The sequence below is a fragment of the Chaetodon auriga genome, chromosome 2 (genome assembly GCF_051107435.1).
Source record: "Chaetodon auriga isolate fChaAug3 chromosome 2, fChaAug3.hap1, whole genome shotgun sequence".
NCBI lineage: Eukaryota > Metazoa > Chordata > Actinopteri > Chaetodontiformes > Chaetodontidae > Chaetodon > Chaetodon auriga.
The window spans coordinates 2560119-2578612 of NC_135075.1; the positions used below are offsets into that span (position 1 = coordinate 2560119).

The 18494-nt window shown below is 39.5% G+C and overlaps 1 protein-coding gene across 3 annotated transcripts in view; it reads right to left on the reverse strand.

Moving 5' to 3' along the window:
• The window catches only part of cadpsa (Ca2+-dependent activator protein for secretion a), a 196222-nt gene that overhangs the window by 14152 nt on the left and 163576 nt on the right, over positions 1-18494 (reverse strand). For all 3 annotated transcript variants that reach the window (XM_076749685.1, XM_076749676.1, XM_076749669.1), the window contains one exon: positions 17054-17161. In XM_076749685.1, the coding sequence (XP_076605800.1) occupies positions 17054-17161 (108 nt within the window). The remainder of the gene's footprint in view (positions 1-17053; positions 17162-18494) is intronic.

The window sequence follows — 18494 nt, forward strand, 5'->3', positions numbered from 1 at the left end:
CAAATTCCATGCTCAGAAGCAGTGGCTGATGAGCTATCCTATGTGCATGCTAAGGACTCTGGATATACAGTACTAATCCTTAACTTTACTATGAGTTGAAGAATCAGCCAAGATTCAGGTGATGCCCCCAATGATGAGGATAAATGCAAACACCTGTTTTTCTCCTTTGATCCGCTTAGAAATCATAGAAAAAAGGAACTTCAGAATTGCCTGAGAATTATCAGGCTTTTAAATGTCCTTCAGTATTAAAGTAATCCAGTCATAGTTTTCTCTGCATTCATGTGTACATTACGAACAGAAACCACTACTAGCTAATTCAGCAAACTATTAAAGGTGCAAATTTGACAAAATGTTAACAAACAGACTTAAAAATTGGAATTGGAATTGGACTCAAATGAGAATACCACCACTACCTATAGCTGACATTACAACAGCACATTTGCTTTTACAAAGACTTTAACTTTTTCTGCTGTCAATTTGACTCCCATCAGATTAGCATTTTTGACTCATATGAAAGTCAAATTTGTCACTGAGCTGACAAAAATGAGGGGAAAAAACTCAGAGACCCACTTTAAAATACAAGGACATTGCTCAGGATGGGATTAAAATTGCAGGAGGATGAGCCAGTTTGCTGAAAAACAGTAGATAAGTGCAGCTGTATTTATTGCTGGGGTGGGGCCCACCATCTGGTAAGAAGTGGGTGGATGATTAGTGTTTTGACAAACATGGCTGGTTTCTTTGCTTGGCCTTCTGAGGGTAAAGCACTTTTCTGTTTTCCCTGATACCCTCTGTGACCACTCATTTAGTATTTCAATGAAATTTCAAAGAAATAATGTAAAACAGTGAATTGGCTGCTATAAATGCTACCTGCTACCCAAGGCTAAAACTAGCCCTTTTTACACAAAGAACACACAATACTGCTGTAAAGAAGACCCGTCATAACAGCTGCTTTGCTTTTTCATACTGAACCAAACAACACCGGCATGACACTACACCAGTTTATATGTGGGAGGTGGCATATGCATATTTTTTGTACATACATATAATTTATACATTCAGCTACTAGTCTTGAAATTGACTGTAACTTGACAAAATCGTTCTTGACTGTAGTCTTGCACAAAGTCAGTGGAGGTTTGTTCACCATTTTTGTTGTTGAAAGATATGTAAGACAAAAATCCATTGCCTCATCACCTCCATGTATGACCGAGTCCCACCAGAGTCTGACCACAACTTTAAGATAAGTAAATGCAAAATGAAAAGTGAAGCTCATATCCCAGATGAAGTCATTATCTCCTTTGCAGGTCAATTGCTGGTAACTACAAACATAACTGATGGCTTTTGATTGGTATCTCCTCTTTCATGGTCCTCCGACCATTTAGCTGACCACTTGGTGTGGATGTCTGAGCTTCTACTCTACGCACAAGAGATTAAAAGTCTGTATTGTCATTGCTACACTAAGGCCATGTATGTAAGCTGTGTGAGTGTTACATAGAGAGACAAAGAGAGGAAGTGTGTGTGTGTGAGAGAGAGAGAGAGAGAGAGAGAGAGAGAGAGAGAGAGAGAGAGAGAGAGAGAGAGAGAGAGAGAGAGAGAGAGAGAGAGCATGTCCTGCTGAGACCCAGCTGTGTCTGCAATTAGCAGGAGGCATGGAATGATGATTGCTGGTGCGGCAACACTAATGCCAAGTGACATGCTTCCTTGTGAAGGAGAAGGAAGGCCGCTGAGTGCCATAAAGCAACACTACTTTTTCTTTCTTTCAAACACACATGCTTACACTGGAATACACACATAGCCCACATATGCATACACACACACACAGATAAGGCAACAATACGGATGAGGTTGGTGTGGGTGGGGGAGCTTTAAATCTGACTGCAAGACATTATGCACTTTGAACAAAGGGCTTGTCTAATCCTACCTGCTCTGCTTTCCAGAGCACACCACTGGCCTATTCTCGTTCTACTCACCAGCTCAGCAGAGAGGGCCCATTGATGACAACACCCAATTACCATAGTAACTCACACAGTAGGTCGGGAGCCCCTCCCTCAACCCCAATCTCAGTACCAGCACTATTAGGCCCCCATCCCTCCAAGGTCTATGCTCACCTTGTCACCCAACAGCAGGACTGAGCTTGACCCTCAGAAAACACAGGAGGTTAAACAGACATGATTGGTTACTTCCACATAGCAGCAACATTAAGGAGCCAACCTTCTGTCACCTCCAGCTGAGTGATCTTTCATTCTATATGCAAGTATAGGTCGACACACACTACATGTGTATCTAACATGTCCTCTTGTTGCATGAGTGATAAAATAGTAAATGAAACTTTTTTCAGACATGAAACCTTGAATATTGCAGGCTTTAATATGCATTGAATCAACACCATAAATCCCCTAATACATTTTATTATCAATAACATCATTTATTAGATCAAATATACCATTCTTCTGCCTACTTTATAGCCTACAATCAGACAGTGCCCAAGCAGAGTTAAAATGACAAGCACCAGCTCGCAAGTGGGATTAATCATCCCTAGTCAAGTCACTGTTATACTTGTGCAGTTGTCTGACAACAAAGACAGAAAGATATCACAATAAGCTTTAGAGCACAAATATCTTTTCAGTATGTTTGTAGTTTGTACATGTACGCAACACAATGCCAGCAAAAAGCCTACACACAACTGCAGATGTACCCAGTTCATTCACTGGACTCACTTTATATTGGATTAGAACAGATTCAAATTTATTGTCATCATCAGAGTGCAACACAAAGACAATGAAATGCAGTTTTGCATCTAACCAGAGGTGCAAATATTCATAATATCCAAAAAATATAAATACATGTAAGTAGTGCAAGTGGCATGAAGTATCAACAGTATGAGGTGGTTGCAGGTAGTGCAAGTAATTTATATGAAACCATAAAAACATGTGCAACATGGTATGTTTATAATGTAGTTATGCAAAGTATCAGGACTGTGGATTTCTGCTCCTATTTCTTACAGTGGAGTTGCATTTAAGCCTCAGGATGTGTCCTTTGACAGGCAAAAAGCTGCTCTGGGCACACATCTGGCCAATCACTATGAAAAATGGGTTGAAGTGTCTAATTTGTGCCTTCTCTTGAACTATTTTACGATTATTTGGTCACTGGTGTGTGGTGGCAGACATTTAGAAAATTATGTGAAAGCATGTGTGAAGGGAACTCTGTTAGACATATAAACATGTTTTCAAATGTATCTGTGTGTGGACAGACAAGAAAGAGGCTTTTCACAGGAGTTCACTGGTGCTCAACATCTTGTACTGGTTATTGTCATCATCTGACTCTCTCTTTTTCTTTCTGTCGCTGTCTTTTCAATCTGTTGGAGGGGGAGTGAGGAGCAGAGGGGTTCTGAAAGTAGGCCTAAAGTAAAGTTTTGGGCTCAACAAGCTCACAAGTCTCAAACTGTTTTGATTGTGGAGGTGGCACAAAAGGCAAACCACAGCTGACCATTGACCACAGTCTGAGCACAGCTGGGGCAGGCACAAAACGGACTCAGTGGGCATTTCAGCCAGGCAATTGGTTAAAAAGGAGTATGGGGAATGGGATAGCAGTCAACCCTGGGCGTAGAATCACAGGAGAAAGGTAAATGTTTATCTCAGGTCTGAGTTTCTTTTCAGGCCGGCAATCTGGGTCTCTTACAAAACACCAGTCTCCTTCTTCATGCAAGTGTCAGTTCAACGGACAAGAGAGACTAAATAAGGAGCAACTTCATAAAAACACAGTGGTTTGGAGAAGGGATGGGTGTATATTTGGGGCGGTGGGTGGAGGGGGTTAGGGGGCCATGTTGTGAGGAACTAAACAGTTGGAATTATGGTCAGCGACCAGTCATTGAGTAAACATACAATGAACGACAGAAAAGCTCTGTGGTGGACAATAAAAAAGAAAAAAAGCCGCCAGCTTCAGGCCCTGAGAAAAGTGAGCCATTCTACTTACAAAGAGCCGCTTAGGGGTGGATTGAGGGAAGGAAAAAGAGGGCTAAAACACTTGTGGGCTCAGGGAACTCTATAGGGGGAGTGAAAATGGAATAAGCCAGCAAGCACTTGAGGGTCCCGCCGAGCACCTGAATGAGATAGAGGGGCGGAGTGCCAGAGGGGGGTCTGGGGAAGGTGAATGGCCTTCTTTTTGGGTCCAATTTGTCTCTTTTCACCCTGCTCGCCCTGCTCCGGCTCTGACAGATGTACAAAGAGGGAGCGGCGCTGGGCCACTCATCCACATACGCCCGTGAGCAGCTGTCACTTTTGTCAGACAAGTTAATCAAACAAATGCCACCGTACCTCCCTTTTTAACAAGACGGAGGGAAGGAGGGATAGAAGGGGGCTGTAAAAGGGTGATAGAGACCCGAGAGATGACATGTGTGTCCTCGATCAATTCACCCTGCCGGCCCTCATCAATAAACCAGCAGGACCTGACAAAAGAGTAGTCTCCATTAAACTTGTATTTCCCTCCTCTCAGGATGATCATGGCTTTAGTGTCCTTAGCTGTTTCCTCCTGGCAACACAGCGCTGGGAAAGCTCACAGAGGATTTAGACCCGAAAGAAACGAAGCAGGGAAACAAAATGCTCTCTCTCAGTAATTATTAAGGACTCTAAGCTGCTTATGGACTTCATTAAACAGAAGTGAAACCTTTTCAGAGCATGTTTTGAATAGTCACACACAGTCAATTTAACCTATACTGCTTGGCTGGCCTTTTTTATTATTGTGACCTACAACTATTATTTTCCTCCCTATTGGTTGTGTAGTCACTTTACAGTTATTTTACTTCAGCCTAAAAGAGATTATGGAATGATTATGGTATGAAAAACAAGAGGACACCAATGCACTCATATTGCTGTGGATGGATCTCAAAAAACAGTAAAATTATCTAAACAAAAAAACAATTGTGCACTAAAACACTACAGAGATAAACTGCAGCTACAATGTTGGTTTCTTCTTGGTTATCAATAAGAAAAACAGTGAGAAAATTATCAGGTCACACTTATTCTATTAATTTAGAGTTCATATTAATACCAAGCTTTATGTCATTTATGTCAAAATTTTGATTGTCAAAACATTCCTAATAAGAACTAATGAAATTCAAGTTTTTTAGTTTTGTCTGACACCAATTTATTATACAGGTAGTTTTCCTAATTAATTGATCAATGAATTAACTGACTTTTGAACTCTAATCAAGACTCAGTATCAGATTCTTATGAAATCTTACATAATCAGATTTCAGCAATGTCTTCCATTCATTAAAATTATTATTGATAATTTGATCAGAAAAATGTAGCATTTCTTGACTGAAATTAGGCAAATTTTATTTGTAAATGCTTTAGACTGTCTATTACCAGATTTGCTAGCGCTACTTTTTATGAAGTTGTGTTATGATTCCATGTTCTCAGTTACTTCTCAAAATTTTTTAACTAGCTTTTACTTTTTCCATGATGGTACAACTTTTGCTCTTTAATATATCCTTACATAAAAGTGTCATATGAGTAGAATACAACAACTGACAGGCTGAGGGAGTTAAGTTTGCGTGTTGCCTGAGCTCAGCGTTGATTAAATTGTTCACTTGGCGTGGCTGTGGTGCCGGCAGTTCATGACCGAAGCTGGCAAAGTGGTGAAGTGTCCCCGGACAGCCAAGTGGTATGACAGCAGCTCTATCAACTAGTCTGCTGGTATTCTTTGTCACCACCACCCCACCCCCCCAGCCCCACCTCAGCATACACACATTCTCTGTCACCACACCACTGACCCACCCACCCCAACACACACATACACCCAACCTCAAATTCCCCAATCTGCAGCTTAGTCTGACCCCGGCCATCACTCTGCTCCGTCATAGCCGGCCAGCAGTTGGTGGAATACAGCAAGACGGGAGCCGCAGCAGCGATTAAAAAGCGCTTTAACTTTCGTCACACAGAAGTGCAATTTTGCCACGCTTGACAATCTGATAACTACCCAAGGTCAACGGAAATACTTCAAATCAATCAATGAGCCACGCTCCAAATCCCCTCCGGGCAAAGGCAGATTAAGTGTATAATTGACCTGTGTAATCCCAGTATCTGCAACTCCAGCCCCGCGGGGGATTGACTGGGAAAGGGGGCGGTGGCTCCAACACTCACTGGCTTTACAGCACTTTCTCTATCTTCCTCTTTCTTCCTGCTCTCTTTTCCCTGCGTCCCCTCAGACCAGCTGGAATGTTGTTGCCCGGGCTGGTTACAGGGGCAGTGTCATGGGGCAGGAAGATGTGGTATATCAGTGCAGGGCTGGATTTGGCTCAGGCTAAAGACATGGCTTTTTTAATCAATGATCACCAGGCTGCACCACACTAAGTCCCCCCTTCAGTATCATTTAAGCACATCTGTCTTAATCCGGGCCTCTTCAGCCACTCTTTCAAGAACTAAATCGCAGAGAGGAGGGGGGAAGGGTGCAGAGGGACCAAATTAATTCCTCGCTATTTGCTTAACACACATACAAACACACACATCTCATGATACCTGACAAATGTCAAACTATAGTAACAATTTCTAATGTCATTTTTATAGTAGCTAAGAGGTTGAAGTGCTCTGAAACTTAAAGAAAGTTGTGCAAACAGACAAAACAGGCACATTTTTGACACCATATATGCAGCATGAATAAATGCACGGCAAACAAAGAAAGCACAAGTAATACAGACATGCTCCAAGTCATACCAAACAGGGTTATAGGGGCAAGATTGATGACCCAACTAGTAATTCTAATAACAGCGTTTCATGTAAAAATCATTAGCTCATGTTCAGTGATCAGTGATGAGTGTTAAATTTCATTAAATAATGTGTCTGAACCTATTCATCAGTTCATAAAGGATAGCAATCATCGGGTTAGAAGTTGGATTAAAGGCATTTGCTGGTTATTCCATTTGGCCTCAGGAGATTAAAGTCATTACATCATTGATTATTTAGTGTTTCAGTACACAATGTCAAAGGTGTTGTCATTGACATACCTGTCTCTTGTCAGTTGACTGCATTATAGGGTATACGTTACTTATTTGACAGAAGTCTATAAATGCCACTGGTTCACCAAAGTCAACTGTTCTGCTGGACAGCCGCATTAAGACCATCCATAAATCCTGCCATCCATTCATTATCTGGGTCTAAGTTATGCCAGCATCTGGGTAAGCATGGTAGTGTGTATGATGTTCTTAAACACATATGTTCTCATATATAAATATATGACATTTCCAGCTCAGATGGGATATGTAATCCCTCCTGTGTGTTCTGGGTCTGCCTCAGGGTTTCCGAGATGTGACCAGAGGCAACCTTATAAAATGCCTAAATCACCTCAATCTGACTTCTTTAAAAAATATAGGTGCAGAGGTTCACTCTAACATCTTTGCGAATGCCATTGCTCCCCACCCAGTCTGTCACCCCTAAGAGTCCAGACACCCTGCAAAAGAAAACTGTTCTGGTTACTTGTATACAGTAGACCAACCAGTTAATTGAGAGCTTCACCTTCAGGCTCAGTTCCCTCTTCAACAAAAGTTGTTGATTTTGTGTTTCATCATAGCCTCAATCAAGAAATCAATCAAGTCCCCAAGATACACAACCACGGGAGCACAACCACATCATCCACAAAATGCATACACAATCCTGAAGTTACTTTACCGTCCACTTTGGCTGTGCCTTGAGACTGCGTCCATGAAACCCACAAAAAGAACTGGTAATGATACACAACCCTGCATGGCTGGAGCTAATGCCCAATGAGAAGTGCTTTATTTTTATTTCAATTGCTCTTGCATAGCTATGTGAGGATTAAAAGACTCCTAGTCACAGCCCTAGTACCTTCAACTTCTTCTATACCCACAACAAGATAGCCAGGGACATGGTAACAAAGCACATGTAGACTGTAAGGGCAGACTTCCATGACCTGCACAGGTATTGCAGAAAAGACAAAGAGCTGGTTCAGGCCAGAAAATAAATACAACCTCACAATAGCCACCCCTTTGCAGAGGATTTCCATGCAACACACACCTGCCTTCAGAGCAATTTTCACAACAGCAGAAAATATAATATTAATACAGTTCTATGATTGGATTGCTGATCAGGATTGTGGTTAGTAAAATAGCATGAAGTAAATCTGATTTAAACACCTAAGAGTAATACATTCTATTCTTATGAAGATGCAAAAATAACAACTGGAAAGGTTTCTCACTGCACTGCATGATTAGTTAGAGAAGTGGGTAAAATATCAATTAAAAATGTCCTCCTTTGGCAAGCCCCCCTACCCATCAATGTACGTCAGATCATAGGAAGTAGCCCTTTTAGTATGTCTCAGATTTCGATTCATTTCATGAGACGCCGTTGTTTGTTTAACTTTACCAGCATTAGACCACATATGGACCTGTCTGCTGTCACTCTAGACATCAAATTATTGGTTTTTTAGATATTATGAGGCCACAGTCTAATAATCTGCTTACTCCGGCAGATATTAGAAGGCATGGCATAAATGCATGTCATAACCCCAATTAAAATGACATACAACCAGAGACTTATTGTCTGCTATTGTGCTTAGCTGTTCTTTAAATTTGGCAGGGATGTGTGAAATGAAACATGCTTAAAGGACTGGATGTGTTGATTTGATTTGTAATATAATCTCTTTATAGTCAACTATTATGGTATTGGGATATTTGATGGCGTTTTTTCACTGAAAGGTTTAAAGACTTTAATCTTGTCAACAGGCTTAAAAAAAAAAGAAAAAAAAAAAAGTGTCCTGGCAGGTCACCAAAACATCATAAGTTGTCCTTCTAGTCTTGAAATAGCAAATGGATTATCTACTGTATGGATGTGTGAAAACTGTTTGCCAAGCACTTTGTTGTCTTTGCAGCTGTTTATTTTTGCTTGTCTTTCATTGTTGTTTACACTTATTTCATTATCAGTTTTATTTTTTTTTTTTTAACTTTTTATCAATTTTAAAAGAATTGATGTGAAAATTGATGAAACAAACTGAATATTATTGCAAACTGGTGAAAGAGGTAATCTCACCCCAATATCAATTCATTTGTAATATTAAGTAAAGCGCCCTACTGAGATGGAGACAACATGTGCATCCCTATAAAAAGAAACAGAAATTCCTAACTCTCCAAAAACTTGTCTAAGACAAATCTATGGTGGAATGCCATTTTAGGAAATGACCTAAGTGAAACCAGTAAGTCATAAGACAATATGTCTATGAAACAAGCTGCCTTATTGTGAGCATGTATGGTTGTAATCTTCACCAGGGGAACTGGACAAAACAGATAAATAAATGAAGTCAGCAGCCCACCAAGGGAGGGGAGGGGAGGGGAGGGGGGCCAAGTAACAAAGCATAGATTAAGGGGAGTCCATCCTGACCTTGTTTTAAGAAGATGACTACCCCCGCCCCTGCCAAAACCAACACGCACACATACACACAAACACATGCAAACATATACTGGGGTATTTGCTTTGGTGGCCTTAACAATTTGTGGGGGTTCATGAACACTTGCTTTGAATTGAAGCCTACTTCCAGTGTTCACTTCAGTGTCTACTTAAGTGACAGAGAACAATAAAAAAAAAGTAATAATATGAAATACAGTGAAGGCTTAGTGTTCCTTACAGGTAAAAATCAAACACCTGCGTAATTGCAAACTTTTCTTCCATTGATGACAATACATTCAAAGCTTAATACCCAACAGGAGTTTTTGAAAGATTCCACCAAGATATATTCAACTTTGTGTGTCAACAAAAGATGAATTGCTTATTGTTTTTTATTGTCAACATGAAAATGTTGTACTACTGGCATGTTACATTTCCATAAATTTTAAAGAATATTTATGAAGTTATGAAGTTATTTCCATTATACATGTTTCAGCAAGGATATTCGTTAGCAGGAATTAAGACATCAGTTAGTGTACTAAATCATCACTGCTGCCCCTGCTGCATCATGAAGGCATATGAACAGAATGAATGGAAGTGCTTTTCTTAATACACCAATTTCACCATGTACACAGAACAATCATTTCTATCACTTACAGGATAGCTGTTCATACTATGTAGAACCACATTAAAAATGCATACCCTAACAAACAAGCATGTCCAGCACACCCTCAAGGCCCCAATGTCATCAGCTAGCATGAAACTCATGTTGCTTGGCAGCAAAAAAGACCTTTGTCCCTCAGGTGGCACAGCATTAAAAACCAACGTGACTTTGGAAAGGATATTACTGCATGGGCTTCAGAAAACCGTTGTCGGTGACCACAGTTCGTCACTGCAATTACAAATGCAAGTTAAGACTGCCAACGTCTCTGTGCCCATATCATCGAGATAGACTGACACAAAGTGGAGAAGTGTGCAAGCACTCTTCGCTTATTTCAGTAAGAAAATGCCAAGCCACACTCTGCATATGTTACAAAACCACTACTGCTTCATAGCAAAAGAGTGAAGGTACTCGACTGGTCTGCCTGCAGTCCAGACCTGTCCCCCATTGAAAATGTGTGGAACATTATGAAGTGCAGATATGACAATGACAATGGAGACCACAGACTGTTAAACAGCTAAAGTTGTATATCAAGCAAAAGTTTAATGAATTTGTATATCAAGCAAGAATGAGAAATTATTTCATTTTCAAAACTTACACTCTCCTCAATTCCTTAATGCTTACAGAGTGTTATTGAAAGAAAAGGTGACATAACACAGTGGTAAACATGGCCATGTCCAAACATTTTTTGGAATAATATTCCAATAAATGTTTGGACATGGCCAGTCATCAATGTTTCAGTCATCAAATTCAGAATGAATAATAAAGAATAAAGTTAATCAGTTTTAATGTTAAATATCTTGTCTTTGAATTGTATGGAATTGAATATAGGCTGAAAAGGATCTGCAAGTCATGGCATTTTGATATTTATTTGTGCTTTACATAGCATCCCCACTTTTTTAGAATCAAAATGATATAAAAGAAACACATTTCTGTGGGCCTGAGGCCTGCTTAGGGTCAGCATTTTGCGTCCCTTGCAGTACTAATTTTATGGTAATGTGTGAAATATTATATTAATCTAATTGATTAATCTAAACTCGATAATCATGTAGCCGCTCTAGTTTGGTTTTACCAAATAAAATTAAGACAATGCAGGACTAAAGGCACGCTACTCAAATGACTCCTGATGAATGATAAAAATCGGAGAAACAGAAAAATAACTGTGGAATAACACACAAGAACAAGAGATTAGTAGATGAAAAAGGGTGAAGTGACAAGAAAAGCACAACAGAGCTGCAGAGAGAGGCCAGAGACACCTTCATCGGCCTTGGTGATGCTGCGGGGAGAATTGATATGGAATGACAACAAAGAGAAGCCAGGGTGAGACAAATCCCGGTAGAAATGCTCTTGTAGAGGAAAAGAGGATACATAGCAAAGCAATGGGTCAAGATGTAGCGACATACAGCAAACATCCAGCATTGGACACCTCTCTGTCACCCTCTGTCAGGATAAAGAGAGAGGAAGACAACAGGAGACGGATTACACCTCAAGGCCTCAATTCAACACAATGGTACGGACAAATAGAGGCAACTGCATACATGCCTATACTTTTCAGTCTGCAGAGTCAACCATGTACACACAGAGTCAGGATGCAGAGGTGGCAGTTGTATCAGTTGCAGAGGATTAATCAAACTGGATGATGTCCCCAGCCCAATCAGTGTTCTGTACTGTTTTTAATTAAATTTTTAATTGGTTTTATCTCATAAAGACTTCAGCCATTGTTAAAATAACTGATTAAAATAATTATTCTATTAGTCGTTTAGGATAATTTTGGGTTATTTTAACTTAGGTCTTATTTTCATAGTCTTAGCCATAATTTTTATAAGCAATTCATAGACATAGATAGATGAGTCAGGCATGACAGAGAGAAGCACCTCACTTTGAATATGGAAACCTAGGCCAGGACGTTTGTGGTGAGTGTTTGGTGGGCAGGACTTAGCCCATTGGGCCTGGTCAGGCACAGCCTGAAATAGCTAAAGAGAGCCACAGCTTTGTGAACCCACCACCTGCACGGATAGGCATCCAGTCCTGTGGAAATACTCATCGGCCCTATGAGTCATTGGGTCCTTATATAACCAGAGTGAGTGCTGTCTCCATTTTCTCAGCACATTGTCAACCGTGTTTTTAGTGTCAGACTCTACTAGGTTTGCCCTGCATTGATGATTCTCTTCGTAATCTTCCCAAAAGGAAGCCGTTAGAGAGAGGGACATCTGGACTGTCTTACTTAGTCTGTTGCCACAGGAAAACGGTAGAAATGGATGTATGGTTGCATGTATGTATGTATGTATGGATGGATGGATGGATGGATGGATGGATGGATGCTGTGTTTTCAGATATTAGCAATTAGCATGGTATATTATCACAAGAGACAGCACCAATGGCAAACCCTCCAATGTAACATCCAACGGAAATTGTCTTTTCATTGACAATAAGATAAAATTACAACATAAGTACATTAAGGAACAAATGAATGAAAACACAACAGCATTGGATTAGTGGAAATGAGGAGACTGTTTTCTGTCTGAGCCCTAGATAATGCAAATTCTGAAATCCAACAAAACATATGGGCATAGATGACTTTTTCATGGTCTGTAAAGTTTATAAAGGATTTGATTTTGGCTAAGGTTGAGTCGAAGAAAACATGTTTGTGCAATTCTGTTCACTTGGAGATTCAGACTCAAAGATGACCCGCAGTCATCTTTGATCTTTCCAGATTACTGTACAAACAGTTTTCGAGCTAGATCCTGATATATCCCCTCTCTTGATCAATTTAAGTACTACATGACGGTCTAATCACTGTAGGAAATTTTGGACCTATAAAGTACTTCTGATAGTGATACACCTGACAAGAGAATGAACCAGTGAACACCGTGTTGTTGGTTCAAGATGTGATTGCATAGTGTATTTAAAAGTTTAGTTTTATGTGCTGTGACTCAGTTTAACCTGACTGGCTAGCTGGAAACCTAAACATAAGACTCTGAACCAATCTCCAATATGTCAATGGGAATCATGGCGGCAACACACACCAATGGTGTGAGACAGGTGTCAAAACACAGGCACCAGTTTTTTTCTATATAAACCACATGCCACACATCTTTGCTGATTTACAGCATCAACTAGTCTCATGTATCTAAAAAAGCAGCAATTTTATCATGTTTGTTCTTTTGTTGTCCAGGTTGACACATTCCAGCAGTTGTAGCTTCTCTCCGACTACTACTGTACTTCTTCTTGTCTTTGTTTGATGTGTCCAGTGTGTGTGTGCTATAGGCACTGTGTTACACTTTTATCACCACTGTTATGACAAGAAGATTGATCTATCACTCAGATGTAACAGGTCTGTTGTTTCACAGAGTAATTCACAAGTCACTAACCTCAGAGTTTAAATGTGTCTTTTAGAAGTGGCTGGTGAGAAGACCTGTTTCTAAGTCCTGACAAAGAATATATGTGTTGGGTGGCTGCCTGTAAACATGAGGCCTTTTTCAATCGATTAACTTGCTGCGAAGTGCTGATTATGACAATCCCCCCGAAGATCAGCCCAAACTGCAATCAAAGTTGTGATACAAAGGAGTAAAGGGCAATGATCAGAGAGGACAGCAGCATAAAAATACATCTACTGCATGTTTGGCTCCATATGCAACTCATCCCGCTGCAGGGATTGTTTTAGCACATTTTGGGGAGAAATCCTCCAGTTTGACTCAGCAGTGAGGCTTAGAGATTAACAGATTGTTTTGATGTTACTTGACCTCGTCTCACATAATGGAGGCAAACAGTGTCATGGGATTGTTTTACAAGTTGAGTAAAGCATGAGTTGATTACAGTTCATCAGCTATGAAGAGAGACAGTACAGTACAGCCAGTTTCACAAAGTGACTCGCAAACACCCAAAAAGACATGAATCTTTACAAGGTGTTGGTAGAATTACAGACAAGAAATGCGGGTGAAAAGTACTAATGAGTTTTGTAGTCAAAGCAGCATTAGTATTTTTAAACTTGCCAGGTGAACCTACAGGTTCCTGCAGGTTCATTGTCATAAACCCAGTTTTATTGGCTATTGTAGCAGACATCTTATAGATAGGTACATACCAAATATCTCAGAATACACTTCTAAAATATATAACTATTTCCATTTGGTTAATATGATCTAGCTAAATCAAAATAAAATAAAAACTGTTAATGTGCAATAAATGTGTAAAATAGTGGGAAAATAAAGTTGAAAATCAGGGTCCAAAAAGTTACAAAATTTCATAGTGACTCATGCCCATGTCTATGTTCACATCACTTTAAACAAGGGGAGGGGAACCTCCGGCCTTCAAGCCAAGACCATTTGATTCAGGCCACAAGGCAATTCATAAATACAAAAACGCAATTACTTTTTTCAGCGATAAACTAGACTAACACATTCTTCCAAGTGGTCCCTGAATGGAACACAAGTAGTGTTCATGAGCAGCTCATTTCAAAAACTACTCTTGCAAAGACTGTTCTGCTCAAGACTGACTGACCTAAAGCTGGACAACCAGCTGAGAGTAGCATCTTCACCATCACAATCATCTGACATCAGCCACCTAGCCAAAGAGAGGCAGTTCCAGTTGAGTTTAGTCTGATATATGCGTTAAATAATTTACTATGGCCAGGGGCGCTGCTAAGGGAGTGCAACGGGGTAGCCCCCAATGTGTTGCACTCATCCAGATTAAATGTCACATGTACATTGACAAGTTTTCTATCAGTTATCACATGCTGTGCTATAGAAAAAGGGAGTTGCAAAACTCTTTGATGTCACTGCCATGTAGTCACATGATTCATGATGTTCTCAATAGTTCCAAACAAATCAGCGCTGTAAAACTGTTTTCAATGGTTTCAAGCAGCACTGATAGCAGCAGCAACTATATCTGCACAATTAGAATAGAATAGAATTCAATAATATATGCTATTCTGAAATGTGTCTGCGCAATATGTTGTGATGCTAATACTTTTGTACTTTTTTTGTTGCATATATTTTAATTTTGACCTCTTTATGCCATTGTGCTTGCTTTTTGTAACCTGCTTGCAGTAACAACTAAATTTCCCAGGTGTGGGATCAATAAAATCCTACCTTATCTTATCTTATTACTCAGATCCAAATGTTAAGAGAAATTCACATAAACATGTACAACAGATGAATTTAAATTAATGTCAGCAACTGCTCAATTTAAGCCAATATAGAAGTTCAAAGAAGTACTAAAGTACAGAATGAAGAGGGTGGCCAATTGCATTCAATAAAGCATTTTATTATATAATATATCCACAGAGAGGTAGATAAGTTTTTTCCTTAAATGGGCCATCTTCAAAGAAACTCATTTAACCTCCTACAGTGAGAGAAAGATGGCAGAAAGCAGGCCAGGAAACGCATGCAAGTCTTTGAAACAGCATTCTTCCACACCACAAGTAATGCCTCAATTACTTTAATTTTCTGGTGTTCCACTGCCAGCAGCAAACCATGTTGCAGACCCAGAGGAGACCAGGTCCTGAGTCAACCGAGAAGTAAAAAAAAAAAAAAAAAAAAAGGACATCTATTAAATGCACATTGAAAGCCAATGTTTCCCAAAACATTTTCATGACGTTGAGATTACTGATGTGAGAGTACATGCCTGAAGTTAGGTCCATACGTATTTGGACTTTGGCATGTTTCTGTTATTTTATCTCTGTACTCCAGCACAGAAGCTGAAATTAAATAATGACTAATAGACCTTCATCTTAAATTTGTGGATATTTTCAGGTGCATCAAGTAAACCATTTATTAATTATAGCCATTTAACTGATTTCCAGTTTCAGAGAACCACAAGTTATTGGGCAAGTTCCTACAAACCTACATAAAATGGTCACATATAGTACTGGGTTGTAGATTTTTTGAAAATTTGATGACCAAATTATAAATACCCTGATACTAAAGCTGACTGCACTTTAAACTCCTATCATTGTTTGAAGGACAGAGCTAGAATAACCAAAAAATGTATCATTGGGTTCAGACATTGTGGACATGAGGTGTGTTCCTCACCATCAGGAATTAGAGGTTAATCCCTCTCAACAATTCAGCAGTTCCCTCCATGCAGTATCACCTCTTGGCAACACCATGGGGATGGGTCTGGTGACAAGCAATCTCCCTAGCAACAAACGTAACAACACAGCAACAATCCATTCTGCATTTTGAGGCTCCATCACTGTGAAGATTTGCGGTAATTTGGGTGGCAGGTTAGCCCAGTGCTTTGAGTGACCCCACATCCTTGACTTGAGTCTGCACAGACATACACTCAGTTGCCACCTGTATAATCTAATGTAACCCAGTACACCAGCTCAGCCATGAATTCGACTTTATGTTGCTATAATGTTCAGGGGGTTTTTTACGCTGTCATAGAGGTCTTAATTCATAGTTAGTGGTTGTGGTTGTGCCCCTTCATATATGTAAATGGGGATGGCAAAAAATTAATTATGCGTCCATCATCATAGCATTCACTTTAACATCAAATCTAGTAACCTGAGATTTTTGTATGCCAACAAACATCCATAACTGCAATTAGTCTGAGGTAAATGTAGTCCAACTGTTATCTAGTTATGATAGCTAGTGAAGCTAACTGCAATGATAATCTATCTAGCGACTATCTAAGGACAAACATTAACTAAAGTCAGCAAAAGAAAATAACAACACTGATTAGATCCATGAAAGGTCAACAAATGCATTAAAATGTCAAAAATGCAGTCATTTAATCAACTTACCAGTGAATGTGCTTGGGAAAGACTGAAAATGAATGGGTTTCAGTGCTGGAACTACTCATTGTCCCACAAGTTATTTCTGCATTCCACAGCTCCGACAGAAGTGTATGGGAGTGTCGCAACTCTCTTTTTCATTCTACTGACAGGAGTGACTAGGATTTTTTAAATTTTCACCTATGAGTGATCATAGGTGGAGTGAATGAAACCTTGTCATTACTAAGTCTCCCTTTGATGGAGGAGGAGGTGCTGTGGCTTACTTACATCAAATAATCTCTCTATGTACACCTCCTCATTGACCTTCTCCCGCAGCATGTCCTGGGAATGGCGAACAAACGTCACATAACCATCAGCAACGTCCATCCCTGGCTTCTGCAAAGAAGGAAAAATAGGAAATGGCATTTGTTCAGCCAACTGTTGAAGTGTAAAAATATACAGTAAATATTCCTTTGGAAGATATTAACTACATAAAACTAGGGTAAATCAGTTCATTCACTTTCTTCACAGTGGAAGAAGTTAACCCCTAGACAAGCAGTTAATGGTCAGTCAGTCAGTACAATCATAAACCTCAGAAATTCATTTTGAACCCAAGAGGAGACTCCAAAGTTCCCAAAGATACCAATATGTCTCGCTGAAAAAGTATGAGATATGTAAAATATTTTCATGTGATGGAATGGTGCAACCATAAAAACCATAGTATTGGGTTGAAGATTTAACTCAATCTAAACACTACATAGATTCAATTAAGAGCTGAACAATAACAGACTGGTACAGAATACATGGTACTGTCAAATGCGATTTTTTTCCAGCCTCTGAATTACTTAACTGAATGATAAGTTGATTTTGGTTAATGCTTTATTTCACTGCATGGAAAGATTGCAAAAATGTTGCTTGTTTGCTTTTTTTTTTTTTCACATTTTCAAATAACAGTGAAAATGCTTCGTGAATTACTGTCACAGCTATGCATTTTTAGATGCTGTTAAAGATGATGGCCCTATCAAAATGTTGAAGTATGTTTTTGCATTCAGTTATCATGTTGAGGATATTGGCACATTCAATGCGATAGATATAACAAGACTTAAGGGTACAATATATGTATGAATGTGACACAGTTTACACAGTTATGTATTAATTGCTTTATATTGCCAAAGTGTGAATGGACTGTAACGCAACTTTAAAAAATTAAGACTTTCCCCAGCATTGTCGAATGCCTGTAATAGACGATGGACTGATTTCTACATAAAAGACTCAAAAGATGTGATATTTACAATTAGTCATTTGGCAGATGCTTTATGCACATGCCAAACACTACCTAATGTTAGCTTGGAAATGGAGTCAGCTAACGTCAATGAAAACCAGCACCTACTACAACACAGACTCCAACACAAAACCAAAGCAGTCAAAGCTAACATTACTACAAGAAACATGAAATATATTGTGATATTGTGGTTTTAGCTGGCTAATATTACCCACACGGATGAATTGCTAGCTAGCTAACAGCAAAATACTGACTTGAGTGGATAACATCAACAAAGTCATCCAGGCTCCTGGGGCAGATCTGGCTGGTAAATTGGCAAGCTTGCCGTTTGCAAATTACTGAAGATAGAGTTATGAAGCAAACAACAGCAGATCCATGCAGAATAACTAAATTCCAGTTAACTATCATTAAGTTTCTTTGCTTGCTAACATTATCCCTAGCAAAGAA